The sequence below is a fragment of the Lagopus muta genome, chromosome 1, assembly GCF_023343835.1.
Source record: "Lagopus muta isolate bLagMut1 chromosome 1, bLagMut1 primary, whole genome shotgun sequence".
Classification (NCBI taxonomy): domain Eukaryota; kingdom Metazoa; phylum Chordata; class Aves; order Galliformes; family Phasianidae; genus Lagopus; species Lagopus muta.
In genome coordinates this window covers 103,444,443-103,472,036 of record NC_064433.1, presented here as the reverse complement: position 1 = coordinate 103,472,036, position 27,594 = coordinate 103,444,443, and the positions used below count along the sequence as shown (strand labels likewise).

At 38.3% G+C, this 27,594-nt stretch overlaps 2 protein-coding genes across 6 annotated transcripts in view; both read left to right on the top strand.

The window, feature by feature from the left end:
• Positions 1-27,594, top strand: part of LOC125688291 (claudin-8-like) — a 338,757-nt gene that overhangs the window by 163,957 nt on the left and 147,206 nt on the right. The window lies entirely within an intron of this gene.
• Positions 1-27,594, top strand: part of GRIK1 (glutamate ionotropic receptor kainate type subunit 1) — a 160,465-nt gene that overhangs the window by 76,973 nt on the left and 55,898 nt on the right. For all 5 annotated transcript variants that reach the window (XM_048934133.1, XM_048934135.1, XM_048934134.1 and 2 more), the window contains exons 2-5: positions 7,058-7,225; positions 9,634-9,891; positions 16,766-16,947; positions 25,990-26,043. In XM_048934133.1, coding sequence (XP_048790090.1) covers positions 7,058-7,225; positions 9,634-9,891; positions 16,766-16,947; positions 25,990-26,043 — 662 coding nt within the window. The remainder of the gene's footprint in view (positions 1-7,057; positions 7,226-9,633; positions 9,892-16,765; positions 16,948-25,989; positions 26,044-27,594) is intronic.

Genomic DNA, 27,594 nt, shown 5'->3' with positions numbered 1-27,594 from the left:
AGGTTTCGTGGGCCCCATGGTGTTCAGATGGTACTGTGGGTAGGAGGAGAGGCTTCTCAAAGCAGCAGTCCCCTGGGATGTAGATGTTCAGATGTTTCTGGAAATCCTGCTAGTGGATCGCCTGCATGCTGTGGGACCAGAATGCCCTTGTGAGGCTCCAGTGGCTCAAAGCTTCAGAGATGAAGCAGTGCCTTCCAGTGGGCCACGTGCCTCCACATTACTGAATGAGAGTGTCACCCTGTGCAAAAAACATTTCCCCAGGCCAATGAGAAAGTGCACATCAATGTTAAGCTATGAAAAGAGCATGCAAGGAAACATGGACATCAACCACATAGAATCTTAGTTTTATCCTTGACTGAAGAGAGCTGTGAATCATAGAAAAACACATTTTTTTCCAGGGAGGAGAAAAATTCCTGTGTCTTTATGAGAAAAATCTTAGCCATCATCAGTATTTTTCCATTGTTCTTTGGTTGTATCTTTTAATATTGCAAACATTTCTTACTGCATGGTCAGCATGTTTGTTTTCAAATAGCAGTCTTTTAAAGTGTAGAACCTCAATAGAACATAAACAACATAACAGCTTTCAGGTTTATTAATTCCTCCTGTTTCTTGCTTTAATTTCTGTCATAATATCAAAATACTTGTAATTAGTACTAGTATGCTCACATCTGGAGTGATGTGCGTGTATGAATAGCTGTGCTGCAACTTAAGGGGCTGGAAATGCTGGCTCTAGGACCAAGATAGTATGCTAGGAGATGAAAATTTGTCAGTAAATAAAAATTCAGGCAGCATATTTTTAAAATCTCATTGTGTCTAGTGGTGGCTTGACTTATGGTCTTTGAAAATTTTATCTTGTATTCAGCAATTCTTTTCTCTATTTTAACAACATGAACACATTTTTTGCCCACACTGCCAACATTTTCCACTGGTCAAAAAGTAGAAAGAATTACTCTGGTGATAAAGAATTTTAGATTTTCCAGATGGCAGTTCAATAGCTGATACACACAGCAGCCTTCCAGTGTTTAAAGGAGGTTGACCCCTGGTTCAGTGTACAAGACTGGATGCAGATGTGCCTCATATAGCCACCAGTGAGCTGGGGAGACTTGCAGAAAATTTATTTGGGAAATCTGAAGTTTATCCACTGAGATAATGAATGTCTGAGTGTCCCAGAGCAAGATCTAAATTTGAAAAATAGCTGCTGTTTAGGCATATCCATGGCAACCATTGGATTTCAGGCTGGCTTAAGGGATGAACATGTTTTTTCTCTTTCAGTCTCCTTTAGGTGTCAGAGCGTAACACAGACCTCCTTCAAAAGCAATTGTATTTTCACACCTCTGTTTTGCAAGCTATCAGGGCTATTTCTGTAAGCCTACCTTCATTTCACTTGGCCTTTTTGAAGTACTTCAATAGGGAGTAAAAAACAAACAAAAAAAGCAGTGCATTAAAACACTGTTCTTTTCTTAGCTGTGGAGTAGGTAAAGAAAATCTGTCTGCAAGGAGAATATAGTTTTAAAAAAATATTTTCAGAAGTTTGCATTTAATTTTGAAAGCATCCAAGATGATTGAAATCGCAAAAATTCAGTCATGTCTAGTCAGGCAACTCTGCATATGTGCAGCTAAGAGAACACAGTAGATCTGCTGCAGTGGGGCTGAAATTTGTTTGAGACATTTTGCATTGAGGAAACCCAACCAAAAAAGCCTGGAGAGATAGGTCAATAACTGCCATCAGAAAGGTCAACAACTTTTAGCTGTTACTGTTCATGGCAGGTTTTAAAATGGGGACAAAGAATTTTTCCAATAACAGGCTTTTGAGCTCTGCCTTGTCTTGAAGTGAAATGTTGATATCCGTTGAATGGTATGGAAATTGATTCAGTCATGACCTTTTCTAAAACTCTCTCAGTCTATGATGACCCCCATTAACCGGAAATGTTTGCTTGCTCAGAAGGGCTGGAGCCACTTTTTCAGGTGTCTACTGAGGTGTGCTTTTGTATTTTTGACATTTTACTTGCTGTAGCTTTTTTTTTTTTTTTTCCTTCAAAGGATGAATGGGAATGATACTTTGTCATATTTGTCAGTTTGACTCAAATACCTTGCTGTTGTCTGAAGAGCAGTCACTCATGGTTCAGATCTTGTTTCTATTAGAGGAAGATTAGCCAAGTAGGCATGTTCCTCTTACTTTCCCCAGCTAAATTAGGAACAGGGGCATATACAGCTTTTCTCTTCAGTCTCTGATACATGACTTTGTAAAGTAAATGCAAAAAGTGAAAGGCATCTTTACACACACACACTGTACACTGAAGCAGGTTTATTTGTTAAATGAACATGACTACTGGCTCTCCCATTGATGTTCTTATGTGTGGCTGAGGGAGTTGCTCCTTGCATACAATAAAATCAAGTAATGTAGGTCTGGCTTTACCTCTCCAGAGTCTGTGAGCAACAGGGCATGTGGGATCAGAGCATGGGCATGCTTCTCAGCTGTGTCTGCTGGCACAGCCACCGAGAAGTTTTGACATCCTCAAGAACCAAATCAGCTCCTATAGTTATCATACTCACCTTGCTTTGAGTACTCAGCTTTCTTGTGATTCAGGAGGCTGAAACTGCCCACCATGGGTGCAAGCACAGTGCCAGTGCAGAATCACAGAATCATAAGATATTACAAGTTAGAAGCAACGCACAGTGTCCATTGAGTCCCACTGCAGGCTCCACACAGGACCATCCAAAATTCAAACTCTATGCCCGAGAGAATTTTTCAAATGCTTCTTGAAGTGGGGCCATGCCCACTGCTCTAGGGAGCCTCAGCCATGCCCACTGCTCCTGAAGGAAAGATAGGTCTGCCTCTGCCCAGGACTAAGAAGCCTTTGGTTGGCCTATGAGAATACATATCGTTTCAAAGAACAATTAGGATGGAAAGGAGGAAGATGAAAGGGAGGACTTTGTCCCTAATAAATGCTACCAAGCCTACCCTGGATGGCAGTGCTTGTTTTTGAGCTTAGAAGAAACAGCCTCATTTCTTCAGCATCATTTGTATCTTGAGTTAACATTGATTTTTTTTTCTTTCACTTGTACAATCCTTTGGCTAATTTGTTTTTAAAATGTTGTTTATTTAAACAAATAATCTGACAAACAGGTTCTTCATCAAACTTGTCAGTTAATCTGATCTTTCTCTTTTAACCTGAACCTTACAATAAATTCTAAGCTTGATGTCAAGCCATCAACAGAACAAGAGAGAAGTGAAATGATTTAATAAATGGCTAGATTTTATTAAGAATACACAGATGAAAACACAACAGTATGGAACAGACCCTCTTCGTTGCAGGGAGTTGGACTAGATGACCTTTGAGATCTCCTCCAACTCTAACGATTCTATGATTCTATGACTGTATCTGCTGCTTTGTTTGTGGTACAAATTCATAGGCTGATTTGGCTCTTTTTACACACATAGATCCCAACAGAAAAGATCAAGCTCAAATCTGTAGCAGTTCTGGCTTTTCTCAAACTTCACTAACAGCAGACAATGATTTCCTTCATTAACTATATCATGGAGTTGTTTCATGGGCAGCAGGGTACTCCTTTAGTGCTTCCTTGAGGGTGTTATCAGGAGAATAGACAGCCAAGTAAACATTTAGTTGATTGAAATATTGATGTCAGTAGTCTCCATACTTAGGAGACCATCCTATGAGTGGTGGGGGCAAGGAAGCAGTAGCTTTCAGAGACTCTGAATGGCACTGTGTTTAACAGTTCCGGTTTAGGAGAATGGCTGAACTCCCTGTGGAAGTTCTTGGGGTATTGGTTGATGAGGGACTCAACCAGATCCTCTAGTGTGTTCTCACAGCACAGGTCAACTGTGTCCTGGGCTGCATCACAAGAGGGGTGACCAGCAAGGATAGGGAGGGGATTGCCCCTCTCTGCTCTGCCCTCGTGAGGCCCCTCCGGACTGCTGTGTCCAGGTCTGGGGCCCTCAACACAAGAACGATGTGGAGCTGTTGGAGCGGGTCTGGAGGAGGCCATGAAGATAAGAGGATAGGAGCATCTCTCCTGTGAAAACAGGTTGAGAGTGTTGGGGCTGTTCAGCCTGTAGAAGAGAAGGCTTTGGGGAGACCTTACTGGGGCCTTCAAGTACCTAAAGGGAGCCGACAGGAAAGGTGGGGAGCAACCTGTCTTATCTGTAAGTGTAGCGATTGGAAAAGGAGTAATGGCTTTAAACTAAAAATGCGTAGATTAAGATTAGATATTAGGAAGAAACTTGTCATCTGGAACATGATGAGACACTGGCACAGGTTGCCCAGAGAAGTTGTGATTGCCCCTCCCTGCAAATGTTCAAAGCCAGCTTGGATGGTGCTTTGAGCAACCTGACCCAGTGGAAGATGGAAGATGTCCCTGCCCATGGCAGGAGGGTGGGAATAAGGTGATCCTTGAAGTTCATTCCAATCCAAACCATGCTATGATTCTACGATTCTATGAAATATAATTCATGCATATAATTATGACTATCTGTCCTGGTCTTATGCAGATCTATCCAGAGAATCTCACCAGCAAATTAAAGCATTTAACTGAAGTTCTCTATCAGAGCATTACTGCTATGTTAACATGTATAAAAGAACACCTGACAATATGTTGAATGTGTACCAAAGTATTGACTGTGCATCTGACTTTCAGAGAAATATATCTGATTATATTTGAAGTTTACGTGATGTTATATATGCAGTTTTGATTTGTTTGCTTAGCAAAACCTTCACTCTTTCCATCAATCTTCATTTCCCTCCACTCCTTCCCCCTGCCCAGTGAATCCTTATTCTTCTTTTAAGGGTAACAAGCAAAAATTCTGTAAAAATTTGCTAATGAATTATAAATAGCTCCTGAATATACATTAATTAAAATTAATCTCAATTTAATAGGCCACTGATTACAGGTCTGCAAAAAGTCCTCGCCCTGAAATGAAAAAGTTCTTGTGATTGTAGTATATACAGGACACAAAGTCTACTGCCAAACTCCTTAACCAAAGGATGGTTAAAAGATGTTATTTGAAGTTAAATAAACAAAGAAACAAGTAACTAGAACAATCACAGCACAATAGTAGTTTCCATGATGGAGAAGATTTTTTGCTAACAATACACTGACTGAATAGAATGTTATCTTAGGCTACTGATAATAATAATAGTTTTCCACCTTGTCATATGAAATAATGTTCTGCTAATTCTAGAGCAGGTCCAAGCAAAACATAACTATTGTACATTGCTGTCACAAGACTAAAACAGCATTATGGCCAGCAGAAAGTACTTGTGTTCCTTAGATGAAAGATGGAAAAGTAAATTTTAGTGAACCAGAAAAGAGGTGAATTTGTTGGTATCATTATTATTGTAAGGAGGAATTATAGGCTCTGAAAGAATTGCATACCTAAAATGCAAATCTGAAATACATATAGTAAATTAAAACTTTGCTTAAATTGGCAAAATTTCTAAAGTTGTGTTTAGGTATTGTTATACATGGTTTTGAGAGATGTTTAGAGATGTTGTGTATTTGAGAGTGACTAGAAATAACTTAGGTTTCATAGCCTCCAGTTTTCATTGCTGAGTTGAAATTCAAAACAGGTTTTAATTCTGCTGTGTTTCCATTTTCTGATTGTCAGCTAATGACTGCACTACTCCTACAGTGGTGACGTCAAAATTGCATTAGCTGAATACATTCTCATGCTCAGGAAATATTAAGTGATGGCTAAAGCTCAAATTTCACATGAGGAAATGTGAAAATACGAAACAGAGAAATCCAAAGTATTCTCTAGTGACTCGCACTAAATTAGTAAATTATACTTGCAAAATCAAGTACTGAAGCTGGAAATTGCTGTTTAAAGGAGCTATTTTTTTTCAAATTAGCTGTGTTTGTTACGCATTCATCAAATCCCAATACTCCCAGACAGCCTGAATGTGTTGTTGGCATTATATAATCTCAGAGGCTAGAGGGAGTAGACATCCCAGTATAAGTGGGACAGCCTATTTACTTGAAACATAGCCACCTTCCTGAGCTCAGAAAACATGAGAAAACAATTGATAATGCTTCCAAAATTAAAATCAAAATTGGTTCTTTACTTGCTTACATGTTAAAGAAAAATTCTGATTCACATAGTTTTTTTTATCAGCGATCAAGAAGTATGTACAATTTCAGTCTGAAAGATAAAAAATGAGTTCTGACAAACTGAACAGAGCTCAAAGAGCAGTTGCTTGACTGAAATTGTACAGAATGGGTTGGGACAACCTCATTGTTCAAATAGTTTGAAGCAGATGTTAGGAGTTTAGAGGAAGAAGCTGAAAGCAGTTGTGATAGATGCAGCACTGTCCTTGCAAGGGGACTTCTAAATCAGTTCCATATTAGTACTGGTAGACATTACTCCCCAGGTGACATCACTTGCCATTTTGGCACAGAGTTAGAATCTTTTGTGGGAGCAGTGTGGCTCAGTTATGTTTTATAACAAATTCAGCTTATACATTAATGATCTTTGAATAAGCAAAGCCATTCGCTGATGGCAAACAGTGATGCCCAAAGTGTAAGTAACAACAACAAAACAAGCCGTTCTAAGGCAAAGACCTCAAGAGGAAATTTCCAGTCAATTTCTCCTCAAGCTGCTACTGCTAAGCATGGAACTTGTACTGCCAGGATGTGTACACTTCTGAAAACATCTCCAACGTATCCGAATTGCATCTCTAAACATACATTAGAATGAGCAGGGCAAACAAAACCAATGAATACCACTACGTTTTTAGTTGGGAACTCAACAGAAATTTTAATAAAGATTTAAGCATTTTACTTTAGGAAACCTGGATGATAAACACACACTATCTTTCACAGATGTTTGTCTAACCAACATTCAAAATACCAAGCTAACCTATGGTGACATTGTAGATAAAAGCTAACAACCCAATGTGCTTTTGTTTTAGTGCTTTTAACTGTGATTTTAATTGTTTTCCTTTATGAATACAACCTATTTTTGCTCATAATTTATTTTTCTCTTTTATGTACAGTGATGAAGAGGTGAATAATACTTCTCCTTTATCTCTATCAACAGGAGGGATCTTTGAAACTGTGGAAAATGAGCCTGTTAATATTGAAGAATTGGCTTTCAAGTTTGCAGTCACCAACATTAATAGAAACAGAACACTGATGCCTAATACAACATTAACCTATGACATCCAGAGAATTAACCTTTTTGATAGTTTTGAAGCCTCGAGAAGAGGTAATTATCTCAATTACTGTGTCAGTAACATATCTCTGTTCCATACCATGTTTCCACACCCTGATCTCTTTTCCTCCAGTTGTAGTATGTGTATACAAATGTTAACATAAGATTTTATATTTCAAAGTTACTTGAACTAAGAATCAAGCTGAGTTGGACTTGTCATATAGTTTCTGATGAAACACCTACATCCTGTCTGCATGCTAAGAGCCCCAGATGGAAGGTGGCAGGACTAACCACTTTTTCTTTCCAAAAAACAGATTTGCCACCTGGAATTCTGCAGAAAATGATCACTACCTAACAAGGAGCACAGTGGGATGTCACAACCCATAATTAGCACATGCACACAGATATCCATTATTCATAACAAATGATTTCTACTTTAAAGAGCAGAGCCCAGTACTCTCTCAGTCCTGAAATATTAACACTTCAGTGGGTTAGAGATATGAGTGCAATTCTTCTGTTAAAAACAACTGTACAGCAAGGATTGGACAAGCTCTGAATTTTTTGCTTATTCTTTTATTGTTCCCAGAGGGAAAATTATTGCCCAATTATTTGTGTCTAATTTACTTCCAGAGTAAAACAGAAAGAGGAAAAAATACCGTAACTTTCCTTAAGCACAGTGTATTTCTTCACCTCTAGGAGGCAATCTTGAAGTTTGCTAAAAAATATTCAGGAGCCTAGTTCCTGGAATTGCATGGTGTGCATGCAATCTCAAGCAATCAAGTCCAGGAAAAGACCCATAAGTTGCCAAGACTTTGCACATGTGCTTTGCAGTTCATTATGGCATCTGTTTCTGTGAATGTTACAAAACGTGCTCGCAGTAAGTTAAAAGATATGTTTGCTATAAGGCAAATAAATACCAGAAAATAAACAAATCATGTAAGAAAGCTGCCTTTCAAATGTCTAATGTACGAAATTCTCCTTATGGTACTCTAGTTTCCTAAGCAAGATTGAAGATTGGGGAAAAAAAGTAAAACATCAAAGATAGCTTTAAATGATGCGTATTTTCAAATATCAAACATGATGGTACTATATGCTGTTGAAAATGAAATATGCTGCATTTGTAATCCATATAATCCAGCCTGAGAAGATTTTAGATTCTCTGTATAGTGGGAACCTCTTCTTCTGTGACTACTGTGAAATTACCTCAGTACCTTGTCCATTTAGTCTGTAGAAAGGAGATCATTACAAATATTTTTGAAATTCTATAAGCACAAGGAATCCATGCAGAAAATAGAAATTTCTTCTCAGTATGAATTATTGATATTATTTATTTAATTATTTATTAATTTTCACATTAAAACTTGCTATCTTTTCAGAAAGCTTCTGAATTAAACTTTGAAAGCCTGTGCATTTATGTCATCTGTGAGACATCCATCTGTAGGCTGAAAACAGAAAATAATTGATTTTCTGTTCTATTTTATTACTATTAGATAAGTAAATATTAATTTTAAAAACCTCTGCTCATTGTGGATGTCTAAACACTAAATATTTAGTATTTAGTCTAATAGCAGAGATTTCTAGACTTTCAACAAAGAGCTACCTTACAAAGAGAGGAACAGGCAGCTCAGTGCAAGGCTTTGTCCCAGTCCGTACAGACCCCATCAGAAACATCTGCAGTAAATTATAAAAATGGACAAAAGTAGTTAATATCCCTTCATCTCATGTCAGTTAGCCTGAAAACACATGGGAGAGGAAAAGAAACAAAAATACTCCTACAGGAGAGATTCTCTTGCTGGAAATATTAACTGCATTGGATATAGACATAAGGAGAAAGAAGTCTTTGTTGATAATGGCATTTGACTGATTTGGAAAGATATTAAAATGTCAGTGACGGTGGCTCTTTATTTCTTCATGTCATTACTTATGCCTTTAGGCTTTATTGCTTCTTCTGTAAACACCGATTATGGAGTGCCATAAATCATAATGCCCTTTGCTGTTTATGTTACTTCATTAGCTTGAAATTAAAGCAACTCGCATAGGTAGTAGCTTGCCAGTCATGGTGGGAATCTGTAATAGTGTCTGTTGTGATTCCATGAATGTATTCCCTGACATACTGCCATGAAACTTAATTCATGCAACGTCTCTTTGGCAAGCCAATAATGAGAGGCTCCTGGTTTCTCCAGGAAAATGCCATTCTGAGAAAAGTAATTCAGGAATCAATGTGATCTGAAGTCAGTGGTGAGCTAAACTGTTTTGGTTTTTATATGTAGCAAGCTTTTTCTAGGATATAATGCTAATCAGCAAAGCCATTTTCAGGAAGTATTTACAAGTAGGTTTTGGAATAACAAGTTTACTCATTCTCACTTCGAAATGGTGGACATGGATGAAGAATAAGTGGTCTCAGTAAATGCTACACAAGTTACCTCCTTCTGCTGACTAAAAGCTTCTTCCTCTCCCTGCAGCATGTGATCAGCTTGCTCTTGGTGTAGCTGCTCTGTTTGGACCATCCCACAGCTCCTCGGTCAGCGCTGTGCAGTCCATTTGCAATGCACTTGAAGTCCCACATATTCAGACCCGATGGAAACACCCTACGGTTGATCACAAGGATGCATTTTATATCAACCTCTACCCAGACTATGCAGCCATCAGCAGAGCAGTTTTGGATCTTGTACTATACTACAACTGGAAAATAGTGACAGTGGTCTATGAAGACAGCACAGGTAAGTGGCACTGGTGCACTGCAAGACAAGTGCTTCAGCTAATGAATGTACATAAATAACTTCTGTGACAAAAGTGCCTGTGATAGCTCAGTTTGGAGTACTTGCACCAAAAACAAAAGAAAAATATTTAAGGAACAGTTAGGCTTCTGTGCCTATGGCTTTTGGAACGCTGTTCATTTCATCCAAACTTAAGAAGTCACCTGGAGATAGCTCCAGAATTCTTGGTAATACATCACCTTTTGTTTCTTATTTGTGGAGCCAATATCAGCTTCAAACTGATAAATAGTCTAGGGTGGGGCTGATTAGGGATTTCTACTGAGAGTCTTAAAGAGAATGCATTTACAAAGTAAAAGTTTAAACTGCAGCATTTTAACATAGAGATTATCTTTTTCCTTGGAACTGTCTCAGCAAATCCAATTGTCAGCTGGGTACCCAATGCTGAATCTGAAAGTTAAAACTTGTGTAAATGTTGTCAGCTTGAAACTCTTAACTCAGATAAGATTATTCCTTCTTTATCACAAGAACCTCCTCTGTGGAAAAGCAGTAGTTACAGCTGTCTGTTAAAATAGCATGGACAAAGAATATCAGTTAAACATCCCTTTCATTCATACAGCAAACAAATGAATAAATGATAATAACAAGAGAATAATAAACTCATTCCTGGGAAGAAGTGATTTCAAACATTATCAGAGACTATGACTTTCACTTTTTTAATACACAGATATTGAACAAGAACACTGATGTTATAAGGCAATCCAAGCCACTTTTGTATATCTTTAATTACCTAGGCTTTACTATTGCTGTAGCTGATACCACTTACTGTACTAACAGCCAAAATATAGCAAGCAGTGAAATTTCCCTCACTGGAGTGAGACTTTGTTTTTGAAAAATCTACTATCTCTTCTGACCATTGACACAGTTGCATTCCAAAGTTTTTTCAGAAGCAGTCCTATCCAGCAAGATCATACACCAAAATTATTGCATGCATGATTGCAGAGAATATGATCTCTCCTGCAGTGAATATTCTGTCACAGATTGTCCATAATTGGAGTTCACAAGAAGTTTACAAGTAAGCAAACCATTAAAGACTCAGAGAGGTCTATAGCTTTCCCATCAAAATGTGGGAAATATTAAGCAAAACATACCACCTGTTTGTTTTTGCTTTTTTTTCACAAGGCACTAAGTTACACTTAAGAAAACAACAAACAGAAAACACAGTAATTTTAACACTAGAAAATATATATTTATTTGTATACATTTGACAGGACATAAGAAGCACATCTCCTGCTGGATACCAGAGGTACATTTCAATGCCAGTATTCTATTCTGTACACCTTAGCCTCAGAATATACCACAGTGCAGGAGGTAGAAAAGAAGGAGCAAGTCAAGCTGTGTTTTCTACAGCAGACTTCTTGCACCTATGCTAAGATGGTCTAGATCAGCAGGATTTCTCTTGAGCTACTAGCAGTATATGCAAAAATATACCAATAGGTAAACAGAGACCTTTTTCAGCCTACCCCAATAGCAAATTAGCATTCCAAAACACCAAGTGTTGTGTACATATTCAGTTATAAAAATTGATTGATATGAAAGAGACTTCATTTGCAGGAATATTTCCAAAGTAAATTAATCATCAATCATCTTATTAACATGAAGTCAGGGAAGAAAAGAGGTCAACTTTGATCAATGTAAATATTCCTTGGTTTGAGTTTAAATTGATACCATTTAGCTGGGGGTTTTTTTTAGTTCTCATCTCTCATGTTTGTCATTTTTATACTATAAATAGGAAAAAATCCAAAGATTTTTTTTTCTTTGAGACAAATTATATGTGAAAAGCAGCTTCTTTCCTAATTAAACCACGAATTAATGGCTGTAACACTGAACTTCCCATGATGCATACTCAGGTTGTTTCGGAGATTGCAGATCAGCCCTGCTTCCAGTTTAAGGATCTACTTTAAAGACTGAAAACCCTGCTTTCATCATTCATACTGCAGTACTGATCTAAGCCCACATGCCATCACGACCACCTCTGGCACAGAGGCCACATACCATGCCTGTCTGCCAATCTGAGGTTTCCCCCTATCTCATGTAATTCAACTTTCATCACCACATGCACACTTCCACCAAGAGAAATGCAGGTTTGGGCAGTGATAAAAAATCAGTTCATCTCAGTGAACTCATGCTTCCTAATAATCTGAATCACTTATACTTTCCTTATCTCAAACAGTATTTAACATCCTGCCAGTTTTTGCAATCCAGCACTCTTTCAGCAGTAACTTTTTTCCAGGTGCTGATTTTGGAATGAATACAGAAACAAGAGCATGACAAATTTCCGAAAGACCTACTACTAGCCTTCACAGATCTTTATTGTTTAATAATTTTTTTTTCATTGACATCTACTTTTTGTGATCGGGCAAATTAATATCTTACAGTACCTTACAGTTCTGAATTTTTTATGAGCAGGTTGATATATGAAGATGGGCACCTTCCAGGAAGGGGGCAAGTCCTATACATCTAGGAAGCTGCCTATATCAACAGAAATTATCACACCAAACAAAGAAATTTAGTATGATACAGAGCTATCTTTCCTTGGCAGCACAGTGTGTCTTTTACTGTAGGCCCAACATTTTGTTCTTCAGCATTTTGTAACCATATCAGATTTGTTCCTAATTTGTCCACTGCTGACACTTAAGGGTAAATTATTACATATAATCTCATACACACTTTTTAATATTGACATATTTCTGGCGTTCTGTAATTTATTAAAAGTTTCAGCATTTATTAAATAAATGGTTGAGTGTTAGTAATCTACGCGGCTGACTCTACAGGACTTTCAATGATAAGCAAATTTCACATCAACAAATCTAGAAAATCTGCAACCAACAGTGCTAAAAATTGTGTTTAGAATAGGAAGCACTTACTCATCCTGCTTCTTATCAAACACAGAAATGTTAGCAACTTTTGTCTTCTACATACCATGCTAAACAACTTTACTGTCCCTTACAAAGGGACCTACCATACTTTAGAGCTTGTATTTTATTCCAAAATCATATTAGAAACATTCCTTCATTTTTCCTGAGGTGAGTCAATCAGATTTTTACCCTCTTGTCTCTCAGCCCTCAGTATAAGTAGAATAATAAAATACACTATAGCTGATATTTATTTCTAACTTCTGTCCTTTCTGTGCCATTGAAAGATGGACTTTTAGTCAAAGTGTTGGACTTTCAGCCAAAATCATTTTTCTAGATAGCAAAGCTTCTGAGCATAGGATAAAGATCCCATGGTTTTCTCCCTTTGAAATTTGCAGTTTACTCCTTACTGCCTATAGTTTTCTACTGCTAAAGGAAAATAAAACTCCTACGCAAATATTGTTTTATTTTTTTTTTAATTGAGACTGACCTCCTTTTTTACATATTAGGCATAACTCCATTTATTATTGGAGTACCCAGGCCGTAATCAGCCTTAATTCTGCCTATTAATTAATTTAAAAGCGTTAATTTATGTCAAGTACAATGCCTTGCCTGTGTAAGGCAAAGAATTTTCTCTGCTAGTTTTAAAACAGTCCAACAAAACTTTGCTAGAGAGTGCATTGTACATCAAGCACTGCACATCCCAATCTTGGGTACCATAAATTAAGGTTTACCGTTCTATATGCCAGAGCTGGCTATGCATCTTTTTCCGTGGTTTATTTTGTTTGTAATAGATCCATTCCAGTATCTCTGCTTTGCCTATTGGTATTTTGCACATTGATCTGTAACAGACACATGACTCTATTTCAGTTGTCAAAGCTCAAACAACAGCAATGATAGTGCCTTCAGCGCAAGTTTGGCTCTGCCTCTTACCTATTCCATCTTCCCTGAATCCTGTGATTTTAAACCACCAGAAGGTGAGAAGAGCAACCACATCAAATACTTCATCTTCTGTAAGAAAGCCTGACTTTTTCCATTTGATAGCCAGCTCTCCTAACTTTCTAAAATTCTCAGGAGCCAAATCTTTTTGTCATATCATTTCAATCTGATTGCACAGAGCAAAATTTGAATTTTTACAAAATTTGCTTTCTTTGAACTTGCATCGTTCAAAGAAAAGCTCAAACTTGGCTAACCCTAATGGTTTTCTAATAAAAACATTTTCTCTTATTGCAGTAAAACCACCTCATTAACTTTTAAGTGTGAAAGAATAAACTACAGAAGTGTATTATTAAAAAAAGAAAGGGGAAATGGGGAAGTGCACACTTTCTACTCACACACTACCACTAGTAGTGTATGATTATTACCACCAGTGTGCATGATTATTTGTCTATTGGAGCACTGCGTTCATGTTAGGCATGTTTGAATTCCTAATTATATCACACACAACTTGCTGCAGTTTTAGACACTGTGAAATGATATGAAATATTCAAAGACTTTCACATATTTAAACATTTTGCTTGTGTCAGAAAAGACCATTTCTCATGTTCAAATCAGTAAAAGGCAAGTTGGAAAAATACTGAATCCAGCAATGTTAAATACAATTCCCAACACTGGTTCAAAAAGAAAAGGAAAAAGAGTTCCGAAGTCTGGAAAAGAGAATAGAGGCAATAGGCCAAGAAAATTAGTGCTAAAGGTCTGGTTCCCACCCCTACAGCTTTGGTTTAATGACCCGAATTGTGCCTTTTTTCTCAATGGGACTCTCTTTGGCCTCTTTGAAGTTTTCATTCAGCTACTGTGGCTTCACCTGGCTATACTCTACAACATTTTCTGTACTGAAGTTCCTGCTCTAGTGCAGACCTGCAAAACGGTTTAAGTCACATCATTTACTTTGTAGAGAGTAAACAAATGCTTAGGATAATGTTCCTTATGACTCCTTGCCATACTAGCTGCTACTTCCTTTTTCAGACCTCAGAGGGAGTCACTGAGGCCTCCTGACTATTGTAGACTGAGTGGTTGGTCTCAATAAGCAAGAGGAAATGACAGCTGTAGGAAACTGTGCTTTCCAAAACCTTCATCCCTGACATTGGGAGTCTGACTATGTACTCAGCACTCAAGATATGTTCCAAATAAAATATCGGTAGCATAACATCCAAGGGTTTGCATTTGTTGAGCAGGAAAAAGAGGAAGAGGAAAACACTGATGATTGATTGATGAGAAGCAGAACTCCTATGTGGCTGAAACAGATAGTTTAATATCTTTTTCTTCTGCCCTTGTAGTTCAACTGCACTGGGAGTTAAGTAATTTCTGATTCTGCAAAGATATATAACAATACTCAGTCTGAGGGTGCAGAGATTCCTTACATGCTGGATTCCCCTTATCCCGAAACTAATTCTATCCTGTTAGAGTCACCGTTCGATATAGTGGCTGAGTTGACAGTTGAATACTTGAATGTGTTATACAACCAAGTTATAGCTTTACAGACAGATTACATAAACTCCTACTTGTTAGTCAGTGTTGGAAGGATGCACTCCATCCCCATAATAATGAGTTCAAATTGTTTCATATTTACACAGGCTGGCTTCCAGCCAGGCTCTAATCTCATAATGCGCGCAGTAATTTACATTTGAATACTCATAATACTTAATATTCTGTATTGATTGTTGATACTCGAAGACCTGAAAGAACAAACCCAGCACTGCAGGCAGAAGGAAAGATTATTTTTTCAAAAAAACATTGCCAGAAAATTGAGTGAAAGCCAACAGCGGAAGCCAACAGCCAACACAGCAATATGTAGCAACTTGCTAACATCAGAAGAAACAGGGATGTTTTGTTTTGCCTTCTATGTGCCACTGGATCAGTGAACCACAGATATTGATGCACAAGATAAATATATAACTCCCAGCAGGAGAGCAATGAGTTTTTTCATATCCATCATTAGTTTGGTTTTTATTTAAGAAGTGCTCCTTGCTTGTTTCCCCCTCTCTGCATATTGTTAAGACAGCCTTTTACTTTCACACAGCAGGAGATCACACGTTTTTTTGTTGGAAAATTAAGTTCATGGGTAATGAGAAGGAGACTGTAATCACACACCTCAAAGAACTCTTAACTATCTTACTTTGTTTTTGGAGGCAATACAAATTGCATAGGAGTGCTGAATTAGCTAGTAGAGTTGCACTGTGTTTAAATACTTGGGCAAATCTTCAACTGGTTAAGCTTCACTGACTTCAAATAAGCCTTGTAGATTTGTATCAGCTGAAGAACAGCACTAGGAATCACGTTCTTGTGTTTACAGACATAGAACTGGATCTCAAAATATTTCAATACTTTCTAAGATCTCAGAATTGCTGAGTGAACTTAAATAAGTCATTTAATTTTACTATGCCCTTGAGCTTTTTCTCTCTAAATTGATGATAAAAAAAATTAAAGTTCCCCTCTCTGGGGTATTGCAATACATGCTGAAATGAGGACAATGAAAGACATATGGGTGCCTATTAAGAATAATCATTTCTAAGTGCCACCCAAGCTAACCATTGCTTCTAAGTGAGCAACAGTGGAGATGCTGAACACTGAATGGTTTCGTTCCACCATTTCTCCTCATCTACATATGCTTACTATTAGGTAGGAAAGTTAGTAAGGGGATTTTCTTAAATCTGTGTTCTTATTCTTTAACACTGAGATACTAATTGCTGCTAGCTACTGCTTTTTTTGCAATATACAGTATCAGTATTGCATCAGTGCAAACATATACTATAGTCAACAAATTCAAAACATATTTCAGAGTATTCAGACGTGAAGCCAAGTATAATCATGAAAAGGAAAAGCTGTATCAATCAAGAAATTGGCAAATATGAAGATAGCAGCTTGGAAATGTGAAATGTTAGGACTGATAAAAGACACTTTCCAAGTGACAATAAACACTCTCTGCACAAAAAAGATTGTTTGTAGAATTGTGTATCATTTTTCAGGTCTAATTCGTCTGCAAGAGCTCATCAAAGCCCCTTCTAGATACAACATTAAAATCAAAATCCGCCAATTGCCGTCTGGGAATAAAGATGCCCGGCCTTTACTCAAGGAGATGAAGAAAGGCAAGGAGTTCTACGTAATATTTGATTGCTCACATGAAACTGCAGCAGAAATCCTTAAGCAGGTAAGAAGAATGGGGTGAAAATGCATGGGTTAAATTTGCATCCTGAAAGCTGTCAACCTTAATAATTAGAACAAGGGACAGAAGGCACTACAGAACTTGCAGCAATTTCAGCACTCAACAAGATTTCATGACTTCACAGAGCCAGACGAACAAGCAGCAATATTAATGTAGATGTCCTGTTCATTGAAGGGGAGTTGGACAACATGACCTTTAAGGGTCCCTTCCAACTCAAATGATTTTATGATACTGTGATGTCTGAAAATAAGTTAATAAATATCCATCAGAAGGAAATATACATTTCTCTTTAAGATTTCAGGATCTGCTTAACTAGGAAGACTGCTACATCTATTTTAGCTTGTTTTAATTTAATAGATACCCTTTATATGCCTTCTCTTGCAAAAAAAGAAAGAGTCCCATTTTGCAGCACTTAGAGAGTGGCTCTCATTGAGCTATTGCCTCCACAGAGGCTGCCCATCAAGTTCAGTTCTGAATGTAGTAACAATGGGACACTAATCTATTGCAGAAAATACCATATCTGTGCATTCATATCCTGTAACAAAGCAAAATGTGGTCTGCTGGCATTATCTCATTGCATTTTAAACTCTGGGACAGCAAGAAGACGGAATGGAGACATTATCAGAGAAAGAAACTGTAATTTAAACAGGAAGAAAGGCTATTGTTCAAGGGTTGACATGGTCCTGACCTACATGTGAGAACTGGACAGTCACACAAGGCAAGGACAGATGCCACAAGGCCTGATGATAATGGGCTGGGACATTACCAGCGGCACACAAAGAGTGGTGCAAATTAGAATTTGCTGTTGTCACTTGCTATACATTTCTAGACAATCAAAGTCTAAAGCACTGGCTCCTACAAGTCAGTGACCTACATTCAATAATCTCAAGCAAGCAGCACATTGGGAACAATGTTTTCCTTGGATTTTTTGGTTAGTTTGTGTTGTTATTACTGCCAGTCAGTTTAGTGGGAAATGTTGATTCCAAGGGATCATCAAGAAAGCTTCCACTGGTCTAAAGACATAAAGATGGGCTGTCCTGTAACAGTTAAATTCTAATGCTTCCAATCTGCTATGTTTTGCTGGAATATTTAATGTAGAGCAGCATTCTGTATCAAAGTAGGTATCAATATACTGGATGTAATAGACAGTGGAGCCTGAAGCCGTCTTGTCCACACAGGACAGCCTTGGTCCTGTTAGTACCAACTTGCTGGATGGTGTCCTAAATGAGCTGGGGTGCACAAGCTCCCATGAGCTGAGAGGGCTGGCTTTATTGCTGTCAGAAAAGTGGACCTGTGCTATATCTTAGGGTTTTCTTGGTGCAAGCTATATGTTTATTACAGCCTTAGATGCAGGTGTGGTGTTGGAAACATGGGGAAAGAACCGCTGTGCACCTGCAAGAAGCAATATATGGGGAAGGGTGGAAAGGAGAGCTGCTGTGCCCTCACCCTGCTTGGCAGAGGACTATCCAAAAAGCATTTCAACCTGACAGCAGGGACAAGGTGCTCCAAAATGTGATTCATGTGGGAAGGGTTAAACTAACAGCATGAATTTTCAAAGCTCTGCAAGAATATAGTGCAGATGTTTGGCACACTGCAGGAGGCACAGAACTTCAAATGCGCCAGGCTGAGTGTAAAAAAATATAAAATAAAATAACCTTCATGTCAAAAGAAGAAGAGGAAGAGCTAAAAGATGCACTAAGACAGGGCAAAGTGGAAAAACGATTTTTGTGGGAAATGGATCAGGGAAGACAATAGATATGCTGCACATACAGATAATGCTTTCTTTCAGTGCCTTTAGAGCTCAGAGAGGGATGGTGGATGGTGATGTGGAAGAAAACAAGAAAATTAAGAGAGATATACCTGGGAGTCAGAGCTGTGTGAACAGAGGCATCATAAATACAGGCTAGAAATAAAGGGAAAATAGCTTTTGTAGGAAACGCTTCTGTGGCTGTATTTAGCTGCTGGTAGCTGTAACTCAGATGCTGAAGTTTCTCACTGTCAAAAGCAGCTGTGAAATGTGGAGGTGTGCAGGGCTTTGAATGTGTGTGGCTCGTCTGATTGTAGGTGAGCCACCTGCATTACCATGATTTATGTTCTCATCACTGCACACGGAAAGCTGCATATAATTTTACACTGAATGAGAACAAAATATTGAATAGTATTAAAATTATTTTGAGCAAATTATTTAATGTTAGTAACAAAAAAAAAAAACAAACAAAAACAATCAAACAAAAAACATACCATCGTTAAATTCTATAAGATTTCTGATAGGGTAGAAATCAGTGCCAAGGGTCACCTAAAGCAGGCCTCAAAAGAGAATTTCTTGTCTGACTACTGCATTTACAGCAACATAGTCAAAACTCAGTAGCCCACACATAAGAAGATAAATAAAGGAGATGGAAATGTGCAGTAGGTTGGGGTGGGAATGGTATTTCACAGATTAAAATTGCAGTACAGTCTTACAAGCATGTGCCCCCTATTTCTTATGCTTGGTTCCTTGTATCCTGCTTGCTGACCAAGTCTGCCTGGGTTCCTCCCAGATCTTTGTAGAAGGGCCTTTATCTCCCTTCTTCAAGTACAGAGAATCTCTCCTCTGTATCAGCATCAACTCCACCTCTTTTGGACACCCTCTCTCCAGGCAGTCAGCATCCCTCACCGCCTCCAAGCCTTGCCTCAGCACCAAGGTCCCTCCGAGCAAGGGTTGGTTACAACAGTGGTGGGCACTGGCTGAGGCATGGCTTGTCTGCTGGGAAGGGGGGGCAAGGAAAATCCAGAAGCTCTTTCTGGGACTGAAGGATCAGTGCATTGGAAACGATGCCCTGAATGTGTCAGTGTGTGGAGCTGTGTTTGGGAGCATGGATATGGAGCATGGTAACACTTTATATGTTACCAGGTGTGGAACATGAGGAGGTGACCTCTTTGCTTGCCTCCTTAGAGCATTTGTTTAGAAACAAGCAAAAAAGACAGATTCCTTCTCTTAAATGGGACAATCTTTTGCTCATTTACAGCTTCAAATAAAATGCCATTGAACCACACTTCTTCGCTGTGCAAAATAATAGGAAAATCAATAACCTAATTTAAACAAAATACAAAGCCTACATGCCTCTGAATAATCTATTCCCTCAGCTCCTGCTTTTTCACTTCTCTCTGACGTGTTAGAGAGAGCCCAGACTTTCACAATCCCCAGCCAGCTTAATGAGATCTGGTTCTTCCATCATTGGCATCTGGAAGGAGTAAGCAGAAATTGTGATTATTAATTGTTGCTTTTTCCAGTAGTTGCTGTGATTTTTCTCTCCGTATTCCCTCATAAGCAATGGTAACCACGTGACTGGTGCATGATGCCTAAAGGAGTTTCATGGCTCTGTTTGCTGGTACCATGCAGTCAGATGACTATCCAAACCAGCTGACCAAAATGACCCACAGGCCACTATTTGAAATAGGGTATCTGAAATTACTTGAGCTCAGACATTACACCTGCAATTTTCAAATGAGATGATGCAAGAAGTTGCAGCTGATCTGGACTCTTATGACTTACTTGAAAAGTTTTCTGATGGAGCTTTGAAATTCACGAAGACTAAACAAATTCTCTGACAAGCAGCAAAACCTAGTATGGAATCATAGGATGGCTTGGGTTTGCAGAAACCTTAAAGATCATCTAGTTCCAATCAGGTGCTGAAAACAAGAGCTAAGTGCAGTTGAGGTTTCTAAGGGCAAAACTGTGTTCTCCAAAGTCCCAGCATAGGATCTGTAGGAACCAACTTGGTAAACTTCAGCAGTGCCTGCCTTACCCTGACCCTGTTCCAGTGATGCCTAGCATGTCTTGCCTTTCCAAGCCCCCAAAGACGTACCTGAGAGAGAGTGAGGTAATAGGGCACCCTTCAAAAATGTCTGAAATCAACAGAATTGAGTTCTTTACAAGAGGAATTTAGAATCACTTTCTTAGGAAGAAACATGGTGTTTGCAACACTTAGCTGAAATATTTCATGGACAGAGATTTAGTTCCTGTCTAGACTAGGAAGTAACTGCACAAGTCAGTTAAATCAAGCTTTTACAAATAGTAATCTGCTTTATGTGCATATCTTCCAAAATGTGCTTACTACTTACTACTGCATTTACTATATTTTTTTTGATTTTGCCTTTTTATATGAGGAACTCAGTTCAAGAGGTTAAGTTGTTAGTGTTAACCTTCAATTTAGTCTTCTAATACATCAATGCTTGGCATAGATATTCCTGCTAGGCAAACTCATCTCTCTTAAATTACATTGCTACTAGCCTAAAATTATCTACTTCTTCCTCCACAGTTAAAAATAATTTCATGAAATGTAAAGCATATTTGATCAGGCTTAGGACACTCATAAATCATTTTATAAAGACTTCCATGTATGTTTTCACCATGTGACAAAGAGCAAAATAACTAATTTGGTTCATACAGGAGTATAAAAAATGTCTCTGTAGAATGCATTCTAAGTATAGTGATAAATTTGATAATATAGAGAACATAAAACTCCAGTTCTTGAATGTGATCCTTCCAGTAGGCAGGCAGGAAGGGTGGAAATGGCAATCTCCTGCAGAAAGGCAACATAAGCTGTGTTCTCACTGCTGCTAGAGGAACACCTGCAGCAAATCCTCCCAGATGCCCCTATGCCACAGGGTGAGAAGCAATCTCCTCTCACTGGTTCTCCTCTCTCTTGCACAACAGCTGTGCTTTCCTGAGAAATCCTGATGGGGCTCATGCTTATGTTTAAGAAAGTTTATACCATTTTGAGCTGGACCACTGCTGTGACTGAGTGGAACACAGGTTACACGGAAGGTTTTCAGTGAGTTGTCAAGTCCAGTTTAAAGCTACCCACACTAAGTCCAGGGAAGCACTGCAAGGACAATATAAGCCTTTTATGCTGAGCAATTAGGAAGCCATGAGGCACAGGCTCTTTTATTCATTATGGCATATATTACTGATCCTAGAAACAGTGGTGGTGCTAATTAATTGGATAATGAAACACATTCATTTCATATTCATGAAATTGAATAACAGCATGAGTGAGAAAAATGCAAAGTGAAAATGAGTAAAGTATTTGATGCAGTTCCTACTAATACACTTCACCATCAGTCTGATTCCAGCCTGCCTCCAAGACTAAGACCAGCTCTAAATGAGGAAATAATTATGCTGGCTTTTTTTTAACAAGATGAATAATCAAGTTAGAGCTGAGATACAATGCAAGCCAAGAACAAGGAATCCAAATCGATTTACATACATAAGAGATCATGGAATCATAGAATTGTAGGAGTTGGAATGGGACTCTGTAGACTATCAAGTCTAACATCAATGCCCTGCTAAAGCAGATTCCCTACAGCAGCTTATACAGGAAAGCATGCAGGTGGGTCTTGAATATCTCCAGAAGGAGATATCCACCACTCCTATGGGCAGCCTGTTCCAGTGCTCTCTCACTCTCACAAAAATAATTTTTTCCCCATGTTCAGATGGAACTTTTTGTGTTCCACTTTGCACCCATTGCCCTTTGTTCTATCTTTGGGCAATGCTCAAACATAGCCTGGTCCCGTCCAAACCACAGACAATATTTTTGATCCAGTCTCTGTCCACTTATATACTTTGACCATTGATACTAGTTCAAATTCACATTGCATTTCATAAACCACAGCTAAAAGTACAGGTTTACTAAACACAAGCGCAAAACTTTGATTTGAAATGGATAACTGGAGATGGGAGTTTATTATATTTCCCACCATAACCTATATCTGGGGTTGGCTGAAGAACAGATTTTATATAGAGTTCTGTGGGAAGGAGACCTGCAAGAAGAATACAGAGCATTTTATCATGGTTTTGCTAGTTTACATTCATCTGAATTCCACAGTAAGTAAAAGCTGCTATTATTTAAATAAGACTATTTAAATATATGCATAATTATTTATGTAATTGCATGCAAATTATTTAAATAGGAGAATGCAATCAAATCTCGTTCTAATTTCTTATGGGCAGCTATATATGTATAAACAAAACTTACTGATTTCCTGTCCCTCTTCTGGGCTGTTCTGCTCATTTTCTGTACTGGGGAGGCTCAGTGGGAAGAGCCTGTGCAGCTGCTTTGCCAGGTTCTTCGGAGATGTGTCAGCCTGAAAGGGATCTTTGCTCCCATCATACTTTTCTTACTGTCTGCCTCAGGTAGTTCCTGGAAACTGCTGTCCCCATATCTGCTGCTGCTGTGTTGTAGACAGACAGCAGAAAATGAGCCCTTGCTGCTGAGAGCACGCAAGTGCAACTCTTCTAATTACTCTAATAGGTGCTTTCAAATCATTAAGGTGATGCTTTGGGGTCCTCAGCATGGTACCTAACATCCCTCCTGCTGTTTCTTATACTTGCCTTCATTTCCTGTTTTCCTAATACCATCCATCAGAGTGAACTCTCAGTATGGTCATCAAATCTGTCCATTCACTGGGAATTATACTTAGCCATTATGTTACCCTAAAAGAGAAATAAATAAGTTATTATTGCAAAGTCTCTCATAACCGTGAATAAAAAGCACCTTATTTAGGTCAATCTACAAATCTAATTCACAAATCACAACAAAGTCTAAGGGCTATGTACCTGTTAATTAATTATCATTGCTAATGAGTGTCGGGGGGTGGGGAGGGACAACCAGTGCAGTCTGTTCTTGTGATCAGTGCTAAGTAAGAGAGCTCAGCAACAGATCAGGGCCCAACCTGAGACAGATCAAGCATCAACAGTTATTCCTTAAAAAGAAAAAGTTATTACTGTGTGTGTGCCACTTACAAGCTCTCTTCCAGCTATCTGTAGCTTCACATCTTAATTGAGTCATTGCTAATAGAGAAATTATAAAAGTGCCACATCAACTGAGCTTTCCTTGGAAGAACTTCAGGAAGCCTCTCTCATGGCACCCTTGAAGCCAGGCCATTGCCAAATCCAGGGCACTCTTCCACTGCTGGCCATTATAGAATCATTAAAGTTGGAAACAACTACTAAGATCACCTAGTCCAATTGTCACCCATCCCAACCACACTCCCTAACCATGTCTCTCGGTGTCACATCCACATGGCTCTTGAACACCTCCATTGTGAACCTGTGTCTCATGCACGACAGGTAACACTGTTGATCGAATCCCATTTTTTACATGTAATTGTCCTTGTTTGTCAGGGGTTCTGCTTTGTTGTCAGATGTAGTTCTGTAATGTGACTTTTGAAATCATTATTATTCACAGCCATGTGCGCTCTCTGCCACCTCAGTTTATAGTGCTTTATTTGGGAATCAATATAAAAAAAAAAAAAAAAAAAAAAAAATTAATCTAAAATGTGTTGAGGAGGCAAACAAACCTGTCTCTCGGGCCTGTGGATGTGTGAGGAAAATATAATAATTGGGCTACCCTGGATTAACTAACTGTATACCCAGGAGCTGTGTATCTGCAGCTGCACGAACTAAATAATTCTTCCCAAACACCTGGCTATACACTTGGTAATCGTTCAAGCTAATATATTTTTCTAGTGGAAGTTGTGTTTAAAGATGTGATAGCTTAGCGTTGTCCTGATCCTCTATCATCTTACTATTTCTATATGGGAAGATTGGAGTGTATACCTTCTTATTACAGAAATGCAATATCAGACTTTATATATCAAGCTAAGAATTAAAACTTTAATGAACAGACAATTTAAATCTGGGTATTTGTAAACGTCCTCTGCTTTTGTTGGTATAATCTTACTGTCATAATTATGTAGCACCATAAACCAACTGTGAGAGTCAGGACCAAGTAAATCTAGACATCCAGAGGAATACCTGTGTTCAAGCCGCATTAGAACCATTATTACCTAGAAGTTGCTCTATGTCTCATATAAAAACCTTGGATTATTTCAGTACACTTTCAATTAAAAAGAAACCCATATCACAGAAGTCCTGCCTGGCACCTCCTTCAGTAGCAGAAACCACAGTTACAGAAGCAGAGCTGGTTCAGGGAGCAGAATTCAGTCCAGCCATGTCTCTGCCAACAGCAAGGGGCTGGAGCTCAGTATTCTTTGAGGACCCTTTCAACCTAAGCCATTCACTGATTCTACAAATCAGCTGGGAAACACAGCATGCAGAGGTATTCAGTGATATCACCATATATAATTTTATGTGCATAAAAAGGGAAGGAACATCTGTCTCCAGGGTTGCTAGTCTGCTGACTTTTCCAGGTAATAAAACAACTCTAAGAAAAGCCATACAAGAGGCTTAATAAAATAAGAAATAAAAAAGGCAATTTTGACATGTAAATTCAATGGAGTGTTTCAGTAAAATACTTGCCTTCTGGCTTGATTTTTAGTGTCTGGAAATGGATTGGTTGTTTGTGATTAACACTGAGCTGTTTTTATTATCTTCTGCAGCTTAGAAAGTTTAGGTTCTTCCCTTTCTTTATATGAGGTATTTCCACACACAATCAAACAGGCTTCTACTATGAAAGAATTTTGGCAAGCCAGATCAGATCATTTTCCCCTGTCTTTCAAGTAACTATCCAGACACTGCCAAAGCATTCTAAAATACTATTAATAGCATACGCTTACTTTACTGCGATCCAGACTGAATAACATTCAACCTTTCCCTGTATTTCTGTCGCGATGATGAATTTTCCACTCCTTTTCTACCTCACAGCTTTTCCTCCACTTCACAAAGTCTCAAAGAGGGCAATATGTTTGCATCACAGTAGCAGTGTGCATGGATGTGGCAATAAGCGTAGGTGATGCCAGACTGGAACTGCAGAGCATCCCATAACGCACTGTGGGGGTGGCCTCATGTAAGCATTTTCAGCAGTTTTTGGACAGGGGCTGAAGGAAAACCACATCCCTCTAGAGGTTTGCATCTGGCCCCACTGCTATACACTGTCTGTAAATAAAATTCCTATTAGCATTTCTAAACTGCAAACTAAAGAATTTCACCTGGTATTGTTCCAGATGCATGGGTACCATGCTTTTTAGTATACTGAAAGTGTCCAGTGTAAAATATACTCTACTTTTAATCTCTTTCCACAGATTCTCTCCATGGGAATGATGACTGAATACTATCACTACTTTTTTACAACACTGGTAAGAAACACTGAAGATCTGGGCATGACTTTTTTTCCATTGCAAAAAAAGTCAGCTAGAAAGTTTCCATTCCTCTCTGTGATTTGTGCTGCAGTTAACTCAAGGAATTTCCTGGAGAATGAGTACTAACAGTCTTTACTGTATCAAGACTCACAAGTTTTGCAGGATCAGTCAGGCTAACCAACACCGTAATATAATGGAAATTAACTTCAATATCACATATAAGGTGCAGTCGTTGGTACAGAAGGAACAGAGTAGAAAATAATGAATGAATGGCTTTGAATAAAGTATGAAATAGACAATGGATGGCTTTGCAGCAAAGCTGAAACCAAGCATTCTGCAGGCAGTGGGGTACAGCCCTCATCCAGCATACTGTGTGAGCTTATTCTTCAGCAGCACCTAATTTTTAGCTAGTTGAAGACCACCAAGCTCAACTGCACTGACCCTGTTGCTCCAAGCTGGTTTTTTTTTGGGTACAGTGTTATGAAAAAAAGAATAATTCAGAGGTGTGTGTTTTGTTTTAGCAAGTGTCAGACAAGGAATTATTGTTCAATTCCTATTAATTATCTCATTATCACAAAAGTATCACAAAAAAGAAAATCACATTTTTCTAAATTTCTCTTGGGTTCTTTGATAATAAAAGAAAAATGCTACATTTTCTTTTATAGTCCAAATGTTAATTACTTATTTCAAGATACATTCCTATATTTTAATATGCATACCACATACAACTGAGTCAATGCTGAAGATCTATTTGCATTGTAGAGTTGCATTGTAGGAAGACAGACAAGTGCCTGTATTGCTAGAACAGTCCTAGAAAGTTGGATTGTGTCAGTTCTGTGCATCAGCATATTTTTAATTTCCTTTCCATATAACATTTCACGTGGAAGTGAAAATTCATTCTGAATCCAAGAGTCAATTCATTAGTCAGAAAAGACTCTAGCTGTGTGGAATTGAAAATTCCAGTAGCCTGAAATAGTTCTCCTTGAGCCCATTTTAACACCTAGGAAAATATGAAAATATAGAGTTTACCGTAGATCATACTGTTTTATACAATAGCTGTGAATCTATCATAAAATAGTAACCAAGTAAAACAATATGCATGGGATAGTACAAAGCATTAAGTACATTAAAAACAAACAAACAGAAAACATTGTTGGTGTTGTGGTATAAATGTTGATATTTTCACCGCTACTGTTGCATTAAAATCCACATATTTGTCATTTTACCAGCTTTCCAGGATCAGCAAAAAGGACTTTTTTGGGGAAAAAAAACAAAACAAAACAAAAACAGCCCTTCAGGCTTTGAAAAGCAGTTATCATCTCACCACTGCTTGATAAATCTAGCTGTGGTATTTGCCACGCAGTTATGCCATTTTGAATGTCTATTATTTCCCTGCCCTGTAATCAATGAGCACTACAGTGCATGTAGTTACTGTGCATTGGCCCAGTGTGGCCATTAGGCACGCTGGCAGCAAGTCACTGAAGCAGGTAAGACAGAGGAAAAATGGGGTTCATAAGCAGAAAAAGTGTATTGCTCTCGATATCTCTT